The sequence below is a fragment of the Spinacia oleracea genome, chromosome 4, assembly GCF_020520425.1.
Source record: "Spinacia oleracea cultivar Varoflay chromosome 4, BTI_SOV_V1, whole genome shotgun sequence".
In the NCBI taxonomy this organism is placed as follows: domain Eukaryota; kingdom Viridiplantae; phylum Streptophyta; class Magnoliopsida; order Caryophyllales; family Amaranthaceae; genus Spinacia; species Spinacia oleracea.
The window spans coordinates 136158364-136181976 of NC_079490.1; the positions used below are offsets into that span (position 1 = coordinate 136158364).

A 23613-nucleotide genomic window follows, 5' to 3' on the forward strand; every position below is an offset into this window, starting at 1 on the left:
AAAGACAAATCACGAGAGAGAAAGTATTGAAGGCCCATTTACATGCTGCAATTGTTTTTTTTTTTTTTTGCGTTCAGTCCAAGATTCACCAAACTCGGGGGCCTTTCAAGATGAGTCTATGTTCCGTGTCCCACCTTGGACAGGTACAGGGTTGGGCCTGGGTTATGAGAGGTTTGAGATAAAAAAAATAATTGGAGTGAATGAGAGGTTCGACCTTTAGAAAAGTTAATTGGAAATGTTGGTTATGAGATGTTTGGAAAAGAGTTAGGTGAAAAACTGAAATAGCTCAATATATGAGCTTTTTGCAATTAGAAGTTTGAGAAACTGAATGAATATGACTTTTTTGTCCTACTATTGCCTATAATTACAACCATTGTCAATTAACTTTGGTACCCTGCATTATTTCTCTCCTACAAACATTACTCACACTTCCTTATTCATTTCACCCTATTTACTAGACTTGTTTTTTGTTGTAATAAATTTTATATTATTACTTTGAAGCAATTGAAAACTATTGCAATCATGCATGTAATATCATTAATTAGTAATATTTCTCTATTTGTAAATAATATATTATTTAAGTTTTAAATTAAGAGTAATTTTTTTTTAAAAAAATAAGTCGTTCTCGATGAAATCCTTATAGAAAAAGGAAAACAATGAACTTTGAATTACTTTAAACAATTAAGAAATGAACGAGATATCTTAATTGTAAAATGAAAAAACTTTAAAGTGGTAGTGATTCCAAACAAAAACATTATTTAAGGGTAGTAAACTACCATAAAATGTTCATAAGGTAGTTTGGACAAAAATGGTGTATTTTTTTTTGAAGGTAAAATTAGTTCATTAATGAAAATAGTCATACGACATCTACAATAGAAATCAAAACTAACAAATACAAAACAACTTGAATCAAAAGAAATTCTAATCCGGCAAAACCACGATCATTGTGGATGCAAATCTGACAATGATAAGTACCCTCTTTCACATCGATGTTTGATACAACCTTCAACGAGGAGGTCTTTGATATGTTGTAGCATTTGGAGTGAATTAAATTCGAATTAATTGATTGTAGATGTAGAACTGACATCCGTTGTAACATCGCGCAAATCTTCATCAATAAATCAACTTTCCCGGCTAAATTAACAATATAGCCTCAAACTCTCACAAGGAGAGAGATAAATCCCAATAAATGGGTAGAGATAACACAATAAATGGGTAACAAAACTTGGAGTTTTATTTTGAACATGAAATCAAAAGCTAGAAAAAAAAACAAGAAAAGAAGGGCTTACCATCAACCTAATGGTTGGTGGTAGCTCCTAAAAAAGTAGGGTTTTGAAAGAGAAAGAGAGAAAAGAGAAAAAAAAAAGGAGAGGAGCGTCTTGAAACAAGTTAAAAGTGGGGTATTTTTAAGGTAGTAAATACCAAAACTCCCGTGAGCTGACTTATATTAATTTTTTTCGGATATTTTACATGTAAACATAGGAGGAATAACTACGACTACCTTATCTCAGATGTGAATAGTAGTGTGCCAATGGCACCTCTAAATACCATGTACACGCATTCTAACCCATAACTTTTGTTCTATGTTGCTGTACTAGAAAACGAAGAAAATCCATTTGCAGATGTGTTGTAGAGGTCATCACTCTTGCACAAGGCGTACAACACATCTACTATACCGGGGCGCTTTGAGGGATCCTTATTAACACAAGCAACAGCCACAGTCATCATATTTGTCAAAGCCTCAACCGAGTAAGATTCCTTTTCAAGTGACTTATCCATCTGCCATTCCATCAACTTCTTCACCCTTTCTGTCTCATCAGTGCACTCCCATATTTCATGAGCACTCATCCAAAGCACTTTTCCCTCATCATCAATGGACTGCCTACCTGAAATCAACTCAAGCAAAACTACTCCAAATGAAAACACATCCATTTTCGGAGAGACTACACCATCAGACAAGTATTCAGGTGCAATATAGCCTTGGGTTCCAACAATGTGCATTGTAATAGCATTACACCCTGATTTTGCTAATCCAAAATTAGCAATTTTAGCTCTCATATTGCTGTCAAGGAGAATGTTGCTGCTCTTTATGTCTTTGTGAACCACTTGTGGCCTTGTATGTTCATGGATGTATTGAAGACCATTTGCAATATCGATTGAGATTTTTAGTCTAGCCTTCCAGTTTAATAACTTTCCCTTGTTCTCGTGTAGCCACAAGTAAAGAGATCCATTTTCGATGTACTCATACACCAGGTAGCAACTAGCATCCTCAGGGTCTATTGAAAACCCTTCCAACTTCACCAGGTTTCCATGATTCACCTGCTTATACCAAGAGAAAATTATTAATAAAGGAGCTTATAAGCCAAAACTAAACCTACCTCAATTACGGAATAAGGTAGTTCAACAATCAAAGCAACACTTCAGCAAAATCTAGTATATTACGGGTCTAATCACTTTAAATCACATAACAGCCACCTTTTTACAAAGTTGAGTACTATTTATATGAACTTCAAGGTGACATTCATGAAAAATTGTACTCGATTGACCAAGGCGGCCACTAATTAAGCTCATTGTGTAGCAATATACCCGTTGAGTACAAGACTAATTGGAACTACTACAATCCCCCAAAGAAAATTCAAATAAGAATATTAAAGAAAGAAGGTAATCCAAGTCACTCAAGTCTCAGAAAAGTCATGAATGAGACAATTAAATAGCTTATCTTGACTTCTGAAGAAAAAAACAATACTAATTCTGTTTCTGTTTCTGTTTCTGTTTCATATTAGAATACTGAACAGTGGGAATTACAGAACATGCTCATTATTATAAGATCACCAAAATCAGGAATGTGTTATTATTTTATCAAGTTTAATTGTGTTGGGAATCTGAATTTGCACATAATTCACCAATGAGTAATAACACTACTCGTTAGAAATTGTTCTTCTTTCTGCTTCAAAATCATTCATCGTAGGCTTCGTAGCTTTAATATAACAGAACCTCGAATAATTAACTCACAATTTCAAATTAGATCATTGTCAATGAGTCAACAATCATCAGCTAACAACTACTATATTTAGCAATTGTGTTATCTTCACTAACCTCAATGATACCGCCTTTTTCAAGTCTTAGTCTCTCACCCAATCGTAACGGTTTTCATTTGCATCATATTTCAAAGACTTTTCTTCTTTCTAGTAAGGTAACGTTACAATTCATACTTCAAGTACTTGAAATCAAATCAAAACGCTAACCTAGCCTAAGGTTACCGATCTTGTACAAAGCAATCCTAGGTGAACTCGGGGATCAATAAAACATATCTTTAGACTAACTTATATGGAATAATACCTAGTACTTCATAGACTTGTGGCGGTACCTTGGATAGTTATGCACTTATGGTAGTACATTCTTACGGGAGTATAATGGAAGAACAGTTATTTTCTTTATTTCGCAGATCAACCTATCAACCAGAACATGCATAAGCTACACAAATCTACCTAATACTTTGTATCAATCTTACCTAACAAGGGTAAAATTGCATCAAGAATAGTGAATCAGTTCCAAAAGAATCATACGATTGATAAATAAAAACAAAGATTAAACCAAGTGAAAATAGTCAGAAAATTTACCTAATATCAACCTATCAACCCATGAACATACATAATCTACACAAAATCTAACTAATAGTGATCTTACCTAGCAAAGGTGCATTACATATTACTACTTGTATATGCATCAAGAATAATAAATCTAGTCCCAAAAGGATCATACAACCGACGAAAAACATAGATTAAGTAAAAATACTCGGCATTTACCTTCTGTAAGATCTTCAATTCTTCATAAGCATTCCACTTCATCTTCTTAATAGCAAAGAATCTCCCATCAATACAACCCTTATAAACAGAACCTTGAATCACACACTTCTCATCAAACCCATCAGTAGCTTTTCTCAATTCAGCAATCTCATAAATCTTATACTTGTCCAAAGTATCAGAAACATCAGCCAACAACATATTCTGCTCTAACTGCTTCAATATCCTCCTTTCGCCGCCTTTTCCTGCACTCTCCTGCATCGAAATCACCTCCAAATCTCTCTCCTTCAACTTCCTCCTATACTCAATTTCTCTAAAAATCAACAACCCAGTCACCAAAACAAGCAACAAAACACTCACACCCAACCCAACTCCTAATCCAACAACAGCCCCTTTATGATCAATTATATTATTCACCACAGTAGTATTCTGATTGTTATCATTAGTCTGATTATTATTATTAGTCTGATTCGTAGTAGGAACAACACCAGGGGGTTGGTTAAGCACGACAAGTTTTGAAACCGGCACGAAAACCGTGTCCATTTGTGTAAGACTACTCGCATTATTATTAGCATCAACAATCGATTGTCTACTCACATTGAACAAGGAAGCAACAGTGTCTAAAGTATCCTCATGCAGAAAAACATAAGAAATCAAGAAATTAACATTATTCCTCAACTGGGTATTGCTAGGACACTTACAGAATATAGGAAAATATACATCAATCCCAACTGGAATATTCAGAGCCTCGAGAGTTGGATTAACAAGTTCAACAGATTGATAAGTTGTAAGATCACCGAATAAATCATGAGAAACGTCGTAAAAATTGTCACCAGGTTTGATGGTGTAAGTCATGTTGGAAAAGGAGAGAGATTGATTGTGAAGAGGGTGACACCCACATGAGATGGGGATGAAAAGGGGTTGATTAGGGAGGAGAGAGGAAGATGGGTCTGAAATATTACTCGGTTTTGAGATGCTGAGCCTGCTGACATTGAAGAGGTCTGCAATTGCAGCAAGGTTCAATAAATCTGGGGATTTTGTGGCTGAATCTGGGGCTTTTGCTCTGTATAATACATAGGTTTGGCAAGGGTAAGGTGTCATTGTGCTGTTGTTTGTGCAAGTGTAGCCAGGAGTTGGGGGTTGAGCATTGGAATCATGAATTATGTTGAGGGAAATTACAAGGATTATTAGATAATGCAAATTATTTGGAAACATTTCTTTTAGATTTTGATTTTGTAATATAAGGGGGAATTTTATTTATTTTATAGAGAAATTATGGGTTTTGTAGGAGAAATTTGAGAAAGAGTCAAGTTTTGGGATTTGTTTTAGTGTGAATTGTATTAATGTTGGTCATTGAAGTGTTTGATTTTGTATGATGATATTGACTCTTAAATTAGGAAGTAGTCAATTGCACAAAATGAATGACATTGTGCAAGCTGTCAAAAAAAAAAAGAATGACATTGTGCAACTTTCTCGTGCTAAGTTGCTATAATAGACTAGCGGTGAATTCGTGATTGAACGCTATTATTCCTAAATGGTTAACGTCATTTTGCTATAAAGAATGTAATGAAGATACTCACCGTCTTGCTAAATGAGCGGTGCCTTCTTTGGTGATGAAATAGAAAGACTTAGTGTTCTAGTAAACATAATTTTAAGGATATATTCAAACAAAATCGAATTTATACTTTTCGTAATTGGTTTCGAAGAAATATATATCCATAAAAGAAAAGCTCAATCAAAACTATGGAATACAAAAAGAGGCTCAATCAAATTAAAATAGTGTTCACAAATCAGGATGCCTCCTTTAATTTCCGATATATTTTCCGATTATACTCAATGCGAAAACTAGCTTTTGTTCCAAGATATGGCCATATGGCCACGACTCTTACTTTGTTATGTTCACAAGTACAAAGTACGGAGTATATACTCACTACATGTCTACCCATATATCAGATATTCCACCTTTTTTTTTTATATATATATATATATATATAAATTAGTTTACCCTCTTCGTGATTATTAGTACATTTCAAGGAATTGGAGCGTGGTGACTTTATATGCAAGTACCTTAGCCTCATTGAGAGTCTTTGCCTTTGGATGTTTTTGTTTTGGATAAGGTTAATCTTGTGGGGCTTTTGGGGCGCAATTCCTCTGATGTTTTTTCGCAAGATTAATCCAGCAAGTGACCAAGAATGTCCCACTGGCTCATTAGCAAATATTGATCCTTGAAATATCAGAAACTCCTTTAGGCTCATTTACCCCTCGACAGTATAGCTTCTTAATGTAATTTACTAAAAAAAAGAGATTGGTTCCCCTTAAAAAGCCAGTTCTAATAAGTAGAAATTAGTTATAATTATGAAAAAATCAGGTTAATAATCACATACTATAAAGTTAACCCACTAGGAATCAATAAAAATCATTCTAAATAAGTAAAAATCAGTTTAACCAAAATCAGTAAAATTAATTTCAGTTCTTAAAAATCAGGGGCCTAAGTTTTAGATCCAAATTTGAGGTTTCTCCTACTTTTTATGGCTTACATATTTGTTGTTAGTTTTCTAAAGAACAGATATCTGGAAACAAAAAACGATACAGAACGAGAATTAAATTTCAAGCTTTCAATGTTCATCAAACTTCAACTGTCATATGAACTAAAAAAAGAAACACTGGTTGAGTCGACTATCATAATAGGGAGTAATAAAAGATAACATTCCAGGCCAACAGAAAGTTATTCACCAACTGGTGTTTTTAATTCTTTATGTTTTGCGCAGGGAAACAAACGGCACAAAGAAGCATACGCCTGAAGATGATTCAAGGGCCCTTAAGCTAGCTATTATGCAGTATGTCCCGAGCCAGGAACTTCAGCAGATTCAAAACTGAAAAGTATACAGCAAGATTGTGTCAGTTCTTCTGCAAATTAATGGTAATTTTGCAAAAATACACAGCACATTAACACTTAACACCTCATATTTCACAGTTTACTCTAGATTAGTATTTAAACCAAAAGATTCAACTTATCAGGCATAAACCAAAGGACCACCTGTAAGGTGGACAGTAAATCTATACTCAGGGGTATGATTAAATGAAATTCGGGTTGATTTTTTAGACTGGCTTCTGTGGTTATTAACTTCATTTTGAGTTAGAAGCCATGCCTCTGAAGAAATCCATAAGAAAAGTGCCTACCTGGTGTCCAGTATGGAAAAGCTCTTAAACTACCATATGAAAACTAAGCCATTGGAGTAGGTGCATCCCAATGTTTTAGGACCAGTGCAACCAAGAGTTAAAGAAAGTTCATCAAGTTTAAGAAAATCAATGGAGATCCACCTCCAAAAGGAGCAAGTGAAATGAAGAGCAAGATCGAGTCACATTAAATAATTGCAAGAAGTTATTCAAAAAGTTACTTAGATAGCTAAAGTTTACAGAACTTATAAAACCTAATCCTTTAACATTCAATTGCGAAACCTCCCAAGACAGTGTTGTTAGACAAATATACACAGAGAAGCAACTGAGTTAACAGAGTGGAAAGATCAATGAAATAAAAGATTCAAGGAAGAAAAACCGAACAAAATCTATGGATACTAGTTAGTTTACGACAAATATAATAATACAATCCATCCCGCGTAATGGGGATCCAAGTTAAAAAAAAACTCTTTACATTTCTAACATAAGCACGATGCACGAAGGTTGCAAAAACGCTTTTGACCCAAAAGTCATAAGCACGATGCAGGAGGATTTCAATAGTTCTATTATAAAACTGATGCCTAATTAATGTCTCTAGCTGACTCAAGTTTGTGTGCCAGCTTAGATGCTATCACCACCTTGGAAGAATGTAAGGACAAATTTTGTTGGCTAAGAGAAAAGTCTGTATGCTTCTGAATGCAGAAGCTTGGAAAGTAAAAGCACTATTTTGAACTTAAGATTGAGAGAACAAAGGGCGAGTTTATTTTTTTCTTAGCAAAAGTATTTCCAAAATCACAAGCAATCTAACCCAATGGAGGTCAAAGATGGGAAATGCTCTATAGGAAAATATTAGAGGATATTACGATGTATATGCAGCTAGACAGCTAGTGTCTATGTCACACTAAATTGATCTCACATCTCACTCATAGTAAGCATGGTGAGTGGCACAGCCTTTTTTCAATAAATATAAAATATGCAATTCTCTACGACCTTAAAAAAGAAATTGGCATAATGGTTAAATAAACGTGAGAAGGAAAAGTTTAATCGTTTAACACTCCCCACACCCTAAATAAATAAATAAAGGAAACTGCTAAACGTAGCCTTAGCCCTTAAGGGAAGCTAAATTAGTATAAGGAAAAAATCTAAGCATCTAAATCACACCAAATGCATGATTACGTAACCTTCATGCGCTGAGATGCCTAATATGTCTTTGAATTAGCTGATGACGGGAGTCTCTACCAAACACAAATGCATGAATGTGGTGGCTGGGCCTAGCTTGGGTGCAGGTGTGGCCAATTTTCTGATTGTCATATTTTTTTCAAAATATCAGTGACTAGATCCTTACTATCTGTTTAACACTGATTTGTTAACCCTAAGGAGATAGTGTTGCCAAAACTTCAGCCAAAATCACTCTTTGTAAAAGACCTTTTCCTTTTTTTGGTCAGTTACTCGATGGCAATAAATCCCTAGATATTTTTTCTTTTTCATACACACAAAAACATTTACTCCTTAAACAGTACATTCATGTCTTCTGTTCTGGTTAGTAATCTCTTTGTCCTCCATCTACCGCTTCACATACGGAAGAGCCTGTGCTCGAGGAGAGGCTCTTTTTTCTGATCTGTAATATTATTTTTTTCAAAAAATCAGTGACGAGATCCTCGTGGTCTGATTTATTCCACAACTGATTTGATAACCATAAGGATATTGTCTTACCGCAACTTCACCCTGAAATCACGATTCATAATAGAGCTTTTCCTTTTTCTGTCAGCTACTCAATGACAATAAAATCCCTAGCCTTTATCCTTTCTCATACACACAAAAATACTCAATCCTAAAACACTGCACTCATGTGTCGTATCATCTTATCTGAGTAGTAATAATTTTATCTTTAATCCATTGGTTTGCACAGTAAAGAGATACAGATTGAGTTTCACTAGAGGTCCATTGCTAAGTATACATAGGTACTTCTGCAAGGTAAATTCTACTTTAGGGCAATGATCCTCTCATGCGAATCATACCACAACCATTCTCCCAGATAAGCTCCTTCTTATTCTTCTTGTAGTAAGTCTATCTTTACAACAGATCAAGCCATCAAGGGATATTTTTTTCCTTGTTCCTAACGATTTTTTTTTTTTCGTGGTTAAAAGTTACACATTTATTTTCACCAAAATGGCAGGAGGAGAAAAAGAAAATTATGGAGATAAGAACAATACCAAACTGCTCTGGCACGGTTTCGGTGGGGTTGGTGATTGGGAGAGGTTGGGTCTGGGGAGGCCGAAGGCTGGGGGTGGATTGAAGTATTATTTTCTATAAATATTAGAATAGTGTCAAATTGGGTATATTTAATAATTAATTGGATGATTAATGTTGACTACTTGATTGGTAACTTTGAGACTTTCAATATGTAATAAAGGGCTTAAGGGGGTTCTTTTCTATCTTTGTAAAAATTGTAATTACGTATGGTTTTGGGAATAAATCCCCCAGTAAGGGGTAGATTTGGATAAATAATCCTATTATGAATACCAAAAACCCTTTTTTCTTAGAGTTCTAGAATGAATGGGTGACCGCTTTAGCAGTTTAGCAAGGTGTGTGTGAGTGAGGACAAAGTGTGTTATAAGTTGAATTATATGTGGGGTTAATCTTAAGACATAAAAAGAATGTGATAAACACACACAACTCAAAACACAGCTAGTGTCACAAATAGTATCAAATTAACTTATGTTGCAAACAATAGAAAGTAGTTGCATATTTGGACGATTTTGTGTTAGACCTTGGTCAAGAAAACACATATGCGATAAAATTTCAGGTGCAGCCAGGTGCAGCAAAGACCTACGGTAGTCATTCTGGTCCTCGAATGGAATCAAAAGACTTGAGGTTTTGATCAGTGCTAGTTGTACACTTGTACATCTACCATTTCAATAGCCCACAAGATTGGTTAATCCACAGCTAAGTATTGCTAATTGTATGTTGTCCTGGGATGGCCTGATGGGCGACCTATGAAAAGTTTGTTAAAGATCATTATCGTTATTGCAACAGAAGAACTTGCATCAGTTCTTGGGCATAACATATGTTATCACTTAATTAACATCACTAGCATTAATACAAAATAAAGCATAAGGCCATAGCCTACACCTCATGTTAGTATGCCAGAAAACATTTTACTTTTCAAATGGAAATTAATCAAATTATGCACACAACGAAAGATAGGATTTTCAGATGTTCTTAGAAACATACCCAATGCTATGTACTGTCGTGATAATCTGCACTGTTCCCAAAGGCGAAATCTTCACTGGTGTCTCCAGTGGTGGGATTCGAGGGGGAGTCTCCAGTGGAGGGATCAGAGGGGGCGGGATCAGTGGGGGCATCCTTTTTGGCGGGATCAGCGGAGGAGCCCCCAGAGGTGGGATCAGACCGGGTGTCCCTAATGGCAGGATCAACAGTGGCGCCCCCAGTGGCTGGTTCGGCAGCGGCACCCCCAGTGGCTGGATTGGCAGAGGCACCCTCGGTGGCGCAATCAGCAGAGGCAGAGTCAGAGACGCCCCCGCTGGCGGGATCGGGAGAGGTTCTCCCAGTTGAGGGATCAGCAGAGGTGACTCCGGTGGCGGGATTGGGAGAGGCGTTCCCGGTGGCTGAATCTGACAAAAGCTCTATCCCTGCAGGAAAAGAGGGAAGGTTTATAAGTTTATGTCTCCACCTTGGTCTAGATTCCATTAGAAAATATTCTTCAAGATGACAGAGCAGAATTATAATAAAGCTACCCCTGCTACTTGCAATATCTCAGCAGCCGTCCCTGTACCTTGTTTGTATGAACCTTCGTAAGGTTTCAAGAAGTCAGAGACTAGGGGGATCAAGGGTTGGTAGGAGAGAAGAGTGATAAAATAATTGCAACATCTCAAGACTCCTTACACAGACGTGTACAAGAAAATTTGAGAAAATAGTTTTCACCAGGGTCAAAATCTTGAAGCAGCATATGTACATACATCAGTAGGTTTTGAAGTTCATAGATGAGTGTTTACCAATTCTCATTTCCATATAGCTGCAGGTATCATCATCCAAAAAAGACGTGCCTCCTACACTTGATACCTAAATTTTTGTGTCAAGATCCAATCAAAAAGCACAGACAATAAAATCAGCAAGACTCTCAAGAAAAAGATAAAAATAAAGCAAACTACAAATTTTTTGACTCTGTCAATCTCAGCCACCAAACTAAAATTGAAAACCCAACAAAAATTTGCCTACAAATATATTATTTCCCCTGTCCCACAATGTAATAACAAAACCCCTGTCTCACAGAATATAAAAGTGAGAATTGTAAGAAAGTGAGACTAGTATACAAAGGCTTATCCAAATAATCCATGCATGCAACCATAACTAGTACTCCCTCCGGGTCTTTTTAAATGCATCACTTGCTTCTTATGGGAGCTTTTTTTAAATGCATCACTTCTATATTTAGTAACTTTCTACAATACTTTATTATTTCTCTCTCTTTCGCACTCAAAATATGTTATTGGTTTCTCTCTCACGGGCCCCACTTAAAATAATTTAAAAAATCATTATCTCTGACATGCTATCTCTATCATGGTCCCCATTGTTGTTTTTACTAGCGTAAATTAAATGATTTTTTGCCCACTTGCACCATTTAATCATAATTTGCATGGGCCTCCTAAAACTATGTGTCCATGCAAGTGATGCATTTAAAAAAAAAGTGAGTAAAATGGGACAGTCCAGAAATAATTACAAGAATGAATTGTAACTTCTTCAGATTTAGGATATCAGGGAGGCGTGTGGTACAATAGGAGTAAGATTTTTCCATACTAATGTGAGGACAAACATGAATTTGCTAACACCAAGTTCTTTGCATGGGTTATGGGTATGATACAGGAAATGACAACATTTTTAGCTATCTGGCCTATGAAAATCAGAAATAAAAAAGAGGAAAAGATTAAGCTTAGTGAAGGTTTTTGAATTTCATAAGGAGCAAAGCTTGATTAAGGTGCTATATTGCATATTAGGTAATTTGAGTATTTTTAGCATCCTCAAAAAGCGATTGACTCTACGAAATATTTGAGCTAAATATATTTATTACCTCTTTAGAGGTCAATCTCAATCCCTACCCACTCGAGGAAAAGATTTTAGCAACTTTTTAACACAAGTCTGTATTCGGATTCATTTCCTATCAGTTACTTCCTCAATATTGATGCTATGTTTCCTTTCCAGATTTGTGTAATTATCAAGAAGATATACATAATCATTTGCATGCAGACTGTTGATAAATAAAATTGAGAAAGTAGTCAGGCAAAACCCAGAATTTTAGTTGTTATCCCATCAAACACATTCTCCACGTGATTTAACAGGGAAGGAACCTGAAGGATTGTGCTTCTACAGAACAATGTCTTGGATGAAGAAAATTCAGTGAGATAAAAGGAGGAAATCGAACTGATTGAGCAACAATTTAAGCATACACAAAATTCCTAAATTAGGTATCGTCAGGAGCAAATCCCATGCTGTTGCATGCATTTTTGGAAATTTTGTGGTATTCTCTACAGAAATAAAGACGAGGATTTCAAGACAAGTTGATATGTTGTGGTTTGCGATATTCTTATAGGGCCAAAATACCAGCAAATTGACAAATGATTTAAGTTTAGTGGATTATATTGGGAGGACTCTCAATTATTTTACTCTTGTCCTATTTTATAATTACTTTTTTAGTCGACGAATCTTAAGTTATTTGTATTAGCCAATCTGAAATTTTCCGGAGTTACAAATAATAAATAAGCCATGTTACACTACATTACACATGTTATCATAAGGACCTAAAAAGCAGGAGGAAGTTTTCAAAATCAGATGGACATAAGTTTTCTTATACGGAGTAAGTTTTTGTGGTCACACCACATTAATCGGGTTACTAATGGGAAAAAGATATTGGGAGCTGCTTGAGCAGGAAGATTGCATTAGCTGTGTAATTATGTATAACAAAAGTACGGCACTAATGGCAATAAACCACTTGTTTGCCGGCCTTGAGCTCAGCTCCACCACCACCAATGTTCGGACAACAAGCTTAAGTGTTTAATTATTTAAATAAAGTCAAATGGTATAACTAAACAATATCACAGCATTCTAAAAAATCAAGTAAATAGTGTCTCTTTAAACAACAAACAATTATTATTTGCATTTACTTTAGGTAAATTCTCATCGGTAAACATTCTCATCAGTAAGTATGGTAACCCTTTATTATTGTACATGTACATTGGTTTTGGAAGCAAACAAAAAGTGTAAATGCATGAAATAGCCTGGTGTTATTGATTAGTGTGTAAAGTGGCATTATTGAGGTTTTTCCCTTAAACTTCGAGAGAAAACAATAAAACAAAATAATACCCCCAAAATCTAACCATCCTTCAACACCATCAATCAGATACCCCGCCACCACTTTCTGTCTCATCTCCCTATGCCCACCACCCCTTCTCTCTCCTCTTCTCTCACCTGGCCACCCCATCCCCAACATTAACGCCCAACCCACCACCACTATACCTCCACTACCATACCTGAAGCTTGAATATCCATACCTGTCCCTCCTTTCTTTTACGACTCATCGCCACCATATTCAAGCTCATCATCGTCGCTCATCATCCGCTCATCTCCTCCAAAGCTTCGCTCAATCCACCAGCCTTCTCAATCCATCATTTTCTCTCTCGGATTTTACTTCATTTCACTATCAAAATTTTACATTTCAGAAATCTCACTCACGTCGCCGGATTTGAAACCGGCACTAACATTTGCAAGCTCTTAGGGACGCTATGAGTACTAGAAATTATGTCGTGTTGCGAGGAATCATGGCTTTATTAATGCCATGCATGACATTAAACAGAAACACAAGGCCATATTTTGAATTTATTTATTTTTTGCTACCAAAACTAATGTCCACAAATAAGGGGCTACCAATTACTCATATAATATATTTATATTAGAAAAGACTCGTCAAATTAAGAGATTATTAATCAAAGAAAAGTGCTTTGATCAGATTAATCCAAGATAAGTCCAACAAATTTATGTACTCTCTTTATCCCTAAAAACATTGCACTCTTGGAGACACATAAGAAAAAGGGAAACTTTTAGTCACCGACCCCTAATAATTTTGGGACTAAGGCTTTGTTGTTGTTGTTGTGAATATGTCAGAAAGGTCGGGCAGGGGAATTTTGGTAGTTTCATATGAGAAAATCAAACAAAAGGATAAGAGTGAAATTTGTAAAACCATTGAAGGGGAGGGTGAAGTTTATTTAGGGAAAAATGCAGTATTTAAAAGTGTCATCACTGGCAAGGGGAAAGAATACGGTGGTACATGCCATCAAGAATTATAACTCAAACTAGTTCACCCATCGGACATTATTTAGGGTGAAAAGTATTAATTCCCCTAGGTTTATGTTTTTCCAACACCTCACATATATACACAAAAATCCTAGCAACCCATCAAAAAGGTGTTCAATAATATCTTAAAGGTCTTTGTTGATAGTAGGATGAAGGAAGGGAGGGAAGTAGGGAACACTGCATGTAATTGTGTTTTCTTTGAACTATCAAAAACCTGTTATTTCATCATTTCCATCAAAACCAAAAGGTTTCCACATAAAGCTTTAGTACAACAACTTCATAATCCAGCCCAAAAAGGTTATTCAGTATACACCTTGATTGAGTTCATACAAGAATTAATCTAGATGGAGGTAATCAAATAGGGATTGTGTGAGGAGGGAGGCATGAGGGAACTATTACCGTCAGTCCCCCACCAACCCAAAATTACCCTCCAAAACGAGGGTAAAAATTCCCCAATTCCTTCCATTCCACATGCTTGTTGAATCATTTTATAAGTTATAACACTGAAAAAAGGAAGATAGAGACCTCAAACCCCTAAGCCAATTTTGTAATTATTCTAGAGATCTAGGATTCTAGCATCTATTTCTTCAACAAAAGTTTCCATAACACTAAGAGGGATCCCTCCTCCAAACTCCTCCCTCTTTCTGTAGCAGTTTATACAAGGCTAAACTCCAAACTGAAGCATTGATTTCAAGTTATACTTAGAAGTCAAGATCTAATATAGGATAATATTTTGTGCGTCGTTTCCGTCGTTGTGGTCGACGCCAAGAGTTTGGAAGATATCTTGAGAAAAGTATCTTTGCTTTAGCTGTAGTTTTTTGAGAAGTAAATGCTAATGACAACTTACAAATCCACATCCTTCCAGCGTGTGAAAATCAGTCATATGCTTAAATTTGTTAGCTATGAACATGCCAGTAAAATGAAAATAAGAACCTTATATCCTATCAGTGTTCAATACAATATTTTTCAAATAGAGCATACAAGACACAAAATTGGAAGCAATGAAAAGTATGGGAGTCATATCATACCACAGAACTCTCTTGCAAGCAAGCTTTGCACGTTACACCACATGTGTCATTAGTTTCATAAGTATTTAGTCCCATAATGCACCCGCAGTGCACTTGCTGTCCACAAATATCCCATGTAAGATCCCATTAGCAGATTCTCCAACAAATAAAAAAAAGTTTAGTGATCAATAACTATAATATAAACCAGCAAAGAAGAAGAATAACTTTCTTGCTTACCATATCACATTCATCACAGTGTCTCCATCCATCGTTGTCGTGATGATATTTATCGCAAAAAGATCCATCCTCATAAGCAGTGCTGCCAGTTCATAAAATCATGAATAATGTATTCAACATGCTTAAACCACCATGAGAGAATTAAAAGATAATCTGCACAGTTTGACTAATGTTATAAAGCCAAAGTGATCATTGTAGTTCATTTCATTCATATACTTTTTATATTTGTCCTTTGAGGAAGCTGACACAAAGTCAAAAACATCATCCCATCTTGTTTACCAGCTTTTACCAGAGTTACTTGGACTTGGCTACTATTTCCAGACATGGTATTTCTCCAAGTGTCAAACTCAGCCATTTTATAAAAACTTAACACTGTTTTGGTTAAAACTAAGTGTTCATGTCCATGTCAAAATGTTGACACTTGACAAGGACACTTAAGGTGCAATGAATAGGTCGAGTAACATAGATCACCACTTATAGTGATAGAACTGACAAAGAGAGGAACAGAAGAAAAATGGTACACAAGAAAATCCTGCTTCCAACCTCAAGCTTTCGAGCTTCTAGATATCGGTGTTAGCAAAAAAAAGGAATAAAAATAAACAACTAGGATGTGTTGAAAACAAAGAGTGATACAGGATAAGGACCACTCAGTAAATCCAAAAAAAATTCCTAGCCTTCCAAACCGGAAAAAATGTTCTAAATTTTTCAATCACGAAAGAAAACCTAGGCTATCCCTTAGATAGAGGAACCTAAATCATCCTTATGGGCGATTAACAACATATAGCAAAGAAGTTGTCATCTTTGTTCACCTTCCGGAAGCAATAAAGAACCTCAAATCTCACAAAATAGTGCAGATCCAATTCTGGATCAAACATGACATTATAGATCTCCCACTAGTACCTTTCAAACTCATTATTAGAAGCACCCATAAGATGAGCAGCTTAGACACCCTCTCACATAACAAAAGCTTTGGTCAAAAGGATGCTACCATTAGAAGAAATGGATTTTGAACCCGCCAATAACATCTTTCCCGCACTATCCCTCAAGATGAAACCTAGAGTCAATCGGTCATCAATCCTCATTATTCATTATGGCATGAACAGTCGAAATGTAACTACACAAATTTAGATTGGAGAGGCTACCTAGCAACTTCCTTAAGAGTTATCACAAGTGTATAACAAGAGATGGAAAAGCCAATTTGATTATCCATATCAAGGGACTGAGCTAAATATCAATAGGAACATCATGTTTACTAGAGTCGCAGATTTTTCGACAAAGGCATCTTTACTTATTGAAGATGACTATAATCTAGTAAACCTAGTCATCCACCAGGACCACCACAGAAAAGGTACTTTTCCATATTTTGCAAACCCATCAAATCTTTAAAAAGATTGCGCCCCAAAACACAATAATCAGACACCTCCCTAACGTCGGAGAATGTCAACCAAGATCCTTTTAAGAATAACAAAACCGCCAGTAAAGTTGTACTAACATTACTTGGAAAGCGGTACATTGGATCAAAAATCCACTGCTTATTTCTATAGAATTTTTCCAAAGGTGTACCATTGTACCAAGCACGTCATACCAATTCACATTCCAAACCATGGTTTGTAGGGGTGATTAGCGAATAAGAAAAATTGTATGCGGTCTGTAGTCACCATGAAATTAATTCAAGGTCCTCCTTCCATCACATAAAATTTATTTTGTAAAGGATTGCCAACTTGCAATATGTGTTTAAAATTCACACCACCGGCCACCACATCCACTATAGACCATCATATTACCCAATTAGCCATTATAATAAATCATCACAGCCATTATTGATACAATTAAAATGCACACATAGAAATGCACACAAGAGATATAGAAACCTTTAAACCCATAATTTAGTCACTAAATGTTTTAACCTTTGAATTTCTACTTTCCACAAACGAAAAAAATAAATTCAAAAAACTGATTACTTTCAAGTATACTATCAAAACATTTTCTATAACTCTAGAATTTCAATGTTGGAGCGACAATTTTCCAACTTGCTAATGCACACCATGATAGCTGCAGTATAACATCAGCTAAACGGCGCTTTTGCAACATCGTGACTTACCACAACACCAGATTTAGTATTTATGAAAAGCAGTAAAAGTTATCTTTATAGACATTCCAGTGTTTTTCTATATTGTCTACTGCAGCAAACTTGATACCGTAAGATTCAGAACAAACCCATTGGATCCCCTAAAATTGATGGAAGCTATAAGCTAGACAATCACAAAGAAGAAAGGGAATTCTCAAAAGACACCTTGCACATTAGATAATCTACTGAACACAAGGAAAACACCCTCTCTCCTTTATTTGCTACAGAACTATCTTTCTATAGAGGCGTAATGATTCAATAGCTGCATTTTTAGTTAAGGTTTCGAGCCTGGTGGCTGCAGAAAATCTCTTAGGAGAAGCCAATAAACACTCCAAAGAATCATTTTCCACAAACTATAACTCCGTTTCCTGCCATAACAGAAGACAACAAAATGCTCACCGATAACAATAATTGCACTATGACAGGATTAGGGCTTTATAAAAATAGAAGACATTTTATATACAAGTATATACATTTTTAACAGCGCATGTTCCATTAGTTTCACAACCACAATCATCAATCCGGATCAGTTTCTCTATTCTTCTATCGACACGAATACTTTTGTCAAACGACTTTGAGGAGTAAAGTGGAATTTATTCTAGAATTTACAAGGTGGACAAATGTGAGTCTTAGCCAATTTTCATGGAAACTGAATTTACGTATTGCTTCCACTTCTCACTTTGCTTCTATCCTTCAACAGGAAAACTAACCTTTCCATGTATATTCCTTAAACTCCTTCAAAGAACTTCATTTACATCTCGTGTGAAAATGGGAAATGATAGAGTCAAACTCCACATCCAAGGAACAAAAGTCTCGAACCAAAACATAAAAAATAAAATTAATTTTTTTCTGAAAGAAGTCTTGAGTCTTGACCTAAAATGCAAACATGTTATAACATACAAGCCATCCACCATGGCAGAAACAGTAAGCCCTGCTTGAAGTTTATTACCAACAATGGGCTTTAAAGTAATCCCAGAATGAAAAAAATATTCCTGAGGTGTTTGTGGATGAGAAAACGCATTAAGTACCAACCAAATCCCTAAATGACTGACAAAGATATGAGTTAACTAGAGATCATCCAAGAAGACGAGGGTAAAACAACGGAAGTGCTCCAGAAACTAGAAATAAGCAGAATAATTAGCAGGAGAGGATCAACGGAAAGAGAAAGATAAAATCTCAGATGCGGATAATTAAACTACTTTAAAAACAAATATATTATCAACTGCGCGATCTACCGAATTTTTTAAAAAATTCACAAGTTGAAGAAAATACAATCAATTACAAAAGTTATAATATTAGAATCCAGCGTTCAAGACTAAATCTTACAAGCACGGGATACAGATCTTTGCATAGGTAGAATCTCTCAGACGCCATCCTTTTTGGGGTACATTCATAACATGGTGACAGAAACTACATTTCTCACCACTTGAAGCCATTAAATTTGCAGAAGATGAGAGAAATAAACACAGAGCAAAGGGGGGCGAAACTGAAAGAAAAATGAGCAGAATGCAAATACAGATTTCCCCCACTAATCAAAGACTTAACGTAAACAAAGTTCCAATAAGGAAAAATCATTTATGGAAAGGAATCACAATCACAATTATTTCACACATAACATTATAAAAAATGCGTGAAAGGGAAGGTGCCGTCTAAGCAGAGATGAGAACAAAATTAACGGCTACTGGCTTTATATGGTAACAAATTAACTCTATGATCATGTTCACACTAACAGTCTATACAAATAATAATGCTAAGTGAAAATGAACACAACCTATGAAAAAACATAGTTACTACTCTCCCTAAAGAAAGATTTAAAATCCATATATCAACCACTCAGCCATAGGATTCAAAACTGTGGTTGCAATTGTGACTATGGTAGTGGTCGTTCATGCATTGCAGAAGCGTACTTTATTGCAATGTCACTCAAGGGATCGTAAGTAGCACGGCATGACTTCTATCATTCATATCAATCATGTCTGCTAGACTGCCAATATCAACCTGTATGAGTCAATAAATAATGCATGCACATTCACCATATTCATTTCGATTGAAATGCTGAAGCAATTTAAAACACTTAAGTAACCATCTAACCTCGATAATATAACAACAAAAGTGTTTTCTCGATATTGGGGATTCTGCTAACAGTTCACTATATCATTGTTCTCAAATCTCAATTCAAGGATATTTACTGACTGACATTCAAACATTCCCTAAAAAATCCATCTTGTGAATAGCAAATCGTCATACAACCACTGCATGACTAATCACCCACCCAAAGAAAAGAAACAATAAATAAATTAGGACATATATGACGTACATGATAATTACCGACTAAAATGTATGTGTCTCTCTCTTCCTCCTTCCCATCAGTTTGACAAGCCAACAGTGATAGCAAATGATCCGCCATACTAAACAAATCAGCTGCCAAAAATGTATAGCTTCTAAAAGCTGCAAGACATACAGGATCAATCCCTTCTCGTAAATAAATTGTTGATCCAGCAATCTGCCAACATATTCTAAGTCTTATGGCCCGTTTAGTAGCCGGTAATAAATGGAGGGAATGGGAATAAATCTAAGTGTTATTTGGCAAAAAAATATGACATCATAACAACCATGGTAATGAAATAATATCTCAAACTTGGTGTTTTTCTTCATATATTTGCATTCCCACCAAATACCACTCCCCAAAAGGTAATGGATGGTAATGAAAATTTATGAAGAAAAAATAGATAATTTTGAGTGAACTAGCATTACCATGGGAATGGATATTAATATTCCCTTGCAAATTTACATATAAACTCATTCCCGTTGACATCACTTATAACCGGTTACCAAACTGGCCGTTAGTGTCTTACCCTGATCACAGAATGTTTAATTATGTAAGCATCACAGGCCAACCATTGAATACAGAATCAGCATCACAGGCCAATCAATATTCAATGTTTAAACTAATCAGCATCACAGGCCACTCATTCAATCTTTTTCTTAAAAGAAATTATCCGAGAATTATGAGAAAAAAGATGAATTTGTGAGTGTGTCGTCCAGACAAATCAAATTGTTGATTACTGATTATTCGCTTTCCTAATAAATCACACCTCCAGGGCTTCACCCCCGCCTCAAGAAAATGAGAAAGACAAAACAATAAACCACGCAAAAGCAAAGGAATATTTCAATTTTGAGCTTAACCATGAAAACTAAAGTGTTCCATTTCAAGCTGAGACACCCAAACAGTTAATTGAAAAGCATTATACAAATGCAAAAGAAACTTAGTCCGCGGGAAGAAAAAGAAAGAGAAAAAGAACTAAATTCTTCCTCAGTAGGAGATCCACAATAGTGGGAGAGAAACCAAAGACCTCACCACGTACTCCAAACAACCTCCAACACAATCATGGTGAGCATATAACATCCTATGAAAGAACTTTTTCAGGGATCTTCTTTTTTCTTTTTTTGGGGGGTGGGGTGTAATAAGAAACGGCATGTTCTTTAACTACACACACTTGGTAGTTGGTACACTTTCCAAGGAAAAAACTTTAGCAGGAGTTCTTACATAAAGGACATTGTTTAGATTGACTCCATCAATACCAAACACAATTTAAGTGAAGGCTTTCACCTCAAAAGGAGCTTTGAACTTCCATGTAGGTTGGACAGAGGTAGAGAATGACAATGAGGAAGAAAATAGGAGGATTAAAAAGATTAAGAACCTGCGTTGCAACACGGATGATAAGCTATCAGCATTGAAAGATAGATAGAAATTATCCAACACATCTTGCAGGCACCAGGCGGTGTAGGTGTACGTACTTCCCGTTCCCACACTAATGTCTCTAAGAAATTAACTCACCAACACCGACATAGTCAGTGTTGAATGCTGAAATCTCCTCCAGATGCTAACTTATATAATCTAATACAGCAGTATCTAGGGTAGTTGACTAATTAACAGCTACCCACTCAAGAGACTATATAACTTGGGTAATCCCCAAGTTAAACATAACCAACCTAGCCTTCGTAACATCAAGATCGTTACCTTTGTGAACTTAGTATGCAGGTTGTGGTCATTCTGCACAATCAGGATAAATTTTACCCTTTTTTTGTAACGTTTACCTAATTTTTTATAACTCATAATATATTTTTGATTATAAAAATAGTTGATAGATAAATATTGTAAAGGGTTAAATGACTGATTTTATATATAATTAGTGATTTTGAAAAATAATTTTTATTAAAATAAAAACTTCAAATAGATAACTTTTACACATATAAAGGTAACTTTTAAGCATCTTGAGTTAACATTTACTCCGGTGTACAATAAATATTGTACACCAATTATAAATAAGAATTAGAACATAAACTCCTAATGAGAAGATGAATTCCCAAGCTTCACATAAAAAGAAAAAAATGTGAAGTGTTATTTCTCAGCATCAATCTTTTTTTGAGACTTTGTTCAATGATATCCTTCAATCATAAGAAAAACTTAATTGGATCTTAAAACAATACAAAAACAATACGACAAGTTCCTATGTCACATTCATTTAACTTTGTATTCATGTCGGAAAGCCCATCTAAGAAAGATCTCCATTTAAGTGATCCCAATATGTGGCAAGCAAAATCAAAACCTTCCCGGAAGCCTTCCGTTCAAAGCCTTCCGTTCAAATTACTCTCATAGACATTATAATAAACTAAAAAGTTCTACATAAGCCTGTAGGGTTTGAGGAAAATCGGAGGGTTATCCTCAAGGACAAATAAGGCCTACAGGCTACCGGAATTCTGGTTCTTACCGAAACGAATCCCGTAATTACATATCTTCCAACAGCATATGATCTTTGATGTTCCATTGACTAATTCCCAAATTTAGAAACAATAGATCACTACCTCCAAAATATTTTCCAAATACAGAAAATTTCAACATTCTCAAAAGTTCATGGTACTGAAAAGTGAGAATTAAATGCAATTACTCCACAAAAAATACCAAATCTTCTCCACAGCTAAATTGAACGCGCTTATTCTAAGAGCATTGTTGCAATTAAGAGCATGCATAGATATTCACATACAATTGATTAAGCGAAAAAGTTCTAGAATTAAATTGTCAGAGAACTTACAGAGAACTTACAGAAACTGCGTATGAGTGAAGCATTTGGTTGAAGAGATTGCCGCATTTTCATTAGAAATACGAGGAATAAAGAGCTGTCATCTATTTTAACCTGCTTTCTTTCATTTTTAGCTTTTTTTACCAGTCTCTAACCTTTCCGAGTTAATCGCCCAGCGTCTCGAGGCTTTTCAAGGTAAAAGAAAACCTCTCAGGCTACAATTTCTTTTCTTCTTTTTCTTCTTTTTTTTGAGAACTACGGAGTACATTTTCATTTTCATCTAAGGGAGTAATCGCACTACGCAGAGATGGCTGGGTCTGCACCAGCTCACTCTGACATAGCTCATAGTGCACTATAGTGGGTCACCGGTCACGTGAGTTAGATCGACTTGTGATCCATGATACAACCAGTGGCGGTGCCAGAATTTTTTTGTTAAGGGTTCGAAATTAAAACATAAGCCATATTTTTTGTACAGAGCGTACATTAGCAGATTTTTTTGAATACAAATAATAGGTTGCATACGTACTATAGTACATAAGATAAATAATTAAAGAATTTATTTTTAAGAAAATGAATTAATAAAAAATCCAATTTTTTCTAGGGGATAATTTTCAGAATTTCAAATACATTTAGTAATAAAAATATTATTTATTAAAAGTTCAAAACTATAGCTACTAAGAAAGAAAAGAAAGAAAAATAAAAAATCTTAGAATTTCCCTTGCGAAGAGTCGAACCCGCGACCATATGACACGCCAAACGAACTGGGAAAACAGTTCCCGCTCCAACCAGTGTTCCAGCCTCTATCTTGTGTATATTTT

General features: G+C 35.5%; 2 protein-coding genes across 3 annotated transcripts; both read right to left on the reverse strand.

Annotated features, from left to right (window-relative positions):
* Positions 1–1389: 1389 nt before the first annotated feature.
* LOC110793052 (serine/threonine receptor-like kinase NFP) lies at positions 1390–5136 on the reverse strand. The gene is made up of 2 exons (XM_021997885.2): positions 3807–5136; positions 1390–2319 (listed from the first exon to the last, which is right to left on the reverse strand). The coding sequence occupies exons 1-2, from the start codon at positions 5016–5018 to the stop codon at positions 1582–1584; spliced, it is 1950 nt and encodes a 649-aa protein (XP_021853577.1). The 5' UTR covers positions 5019–5136; the 3' UTR covers positions 1390–1581.
* Positions 5137–6380: 1244 nt separating this feature from the next.
* LOC110793051 (uncharacterized) lies at positions 6381–23049 on the reverse strand. 2 transcript variants are annotated; one of them, XM_056826426.1, is made up of 7 exons: positions 22819–23049; positions 19041–19200; positions 15587–15668; positions 15371–15466; positions 10997–11063; positions 10215–10633; positions 6381–6676 (listed from the first exon to the last, which is right to left on the reverse strand). In XM_056826426.1, exons 1-6 carry the CDS (start codon positions 22868–22870, stop codon positions 10221–10223), a joined length of 870 nt encoding a protein of 289 aa, XP_056682404.1. In that variant the 5' UTR covers positions 22871–23049; the 3' UTR covers positions 6381–6676; positions 10215–10220. The 2 variants fall into 2 exon arrangements, with proteins under 2 accessions (XP_056682404.1, XP_021853573.1); XM_021997881.2 differs by lacking the exon at positions 19041–19200 and having other exon boundaries at positions 22808–23043.
* Between the last annotated feature and the right edge of the window lie 564 nt (positions 23050–23613).

What these genes read in the sequence shown, in the direction of transcription:
- LOC110793051 (XM_056826426.1), bottom strand. Translation starts at nt 22,870, where the DNA reads ATGAAAATGCGGCAATCTCTTCAACCAAATGCTTCACTCATACGCAGT. An exon ending in TTCACTCATACGCAGTTTCT is followed by an intron (nt 19,201 to 22,818) that starts GTAAGTTCTCTG and finishes TTTTTCTTTCAG; the next exon opens with TTTCGCCCCCCTTTGCTCTG. An exon ending in ACTGTGATGAATGTGATATG is followed by an intron (nt 15,467 to 15,586) that starts GTAAGCAAGAAA and finishes ATTTGTGGACAG; the next exon opens with CAAGTGCACTGCGGGTGCAT.
- LOC110793052 (XM_021997885.2), bottom strand. Translation starts at nt 5,018, where the DNA reads ATGTTTCCAAATAATTTGCATTATCTAATAATCCTTGTAATTTCCCTC. An exon ending in AATTGAAGATCTTACAGAAG is followed by an intron (nt 2,320 to 3,806) that starts GTAAATGCCGAG and finishes TGGTATAAGCAG; the next exon opens with GTGAATCATGGAAACCTGGT.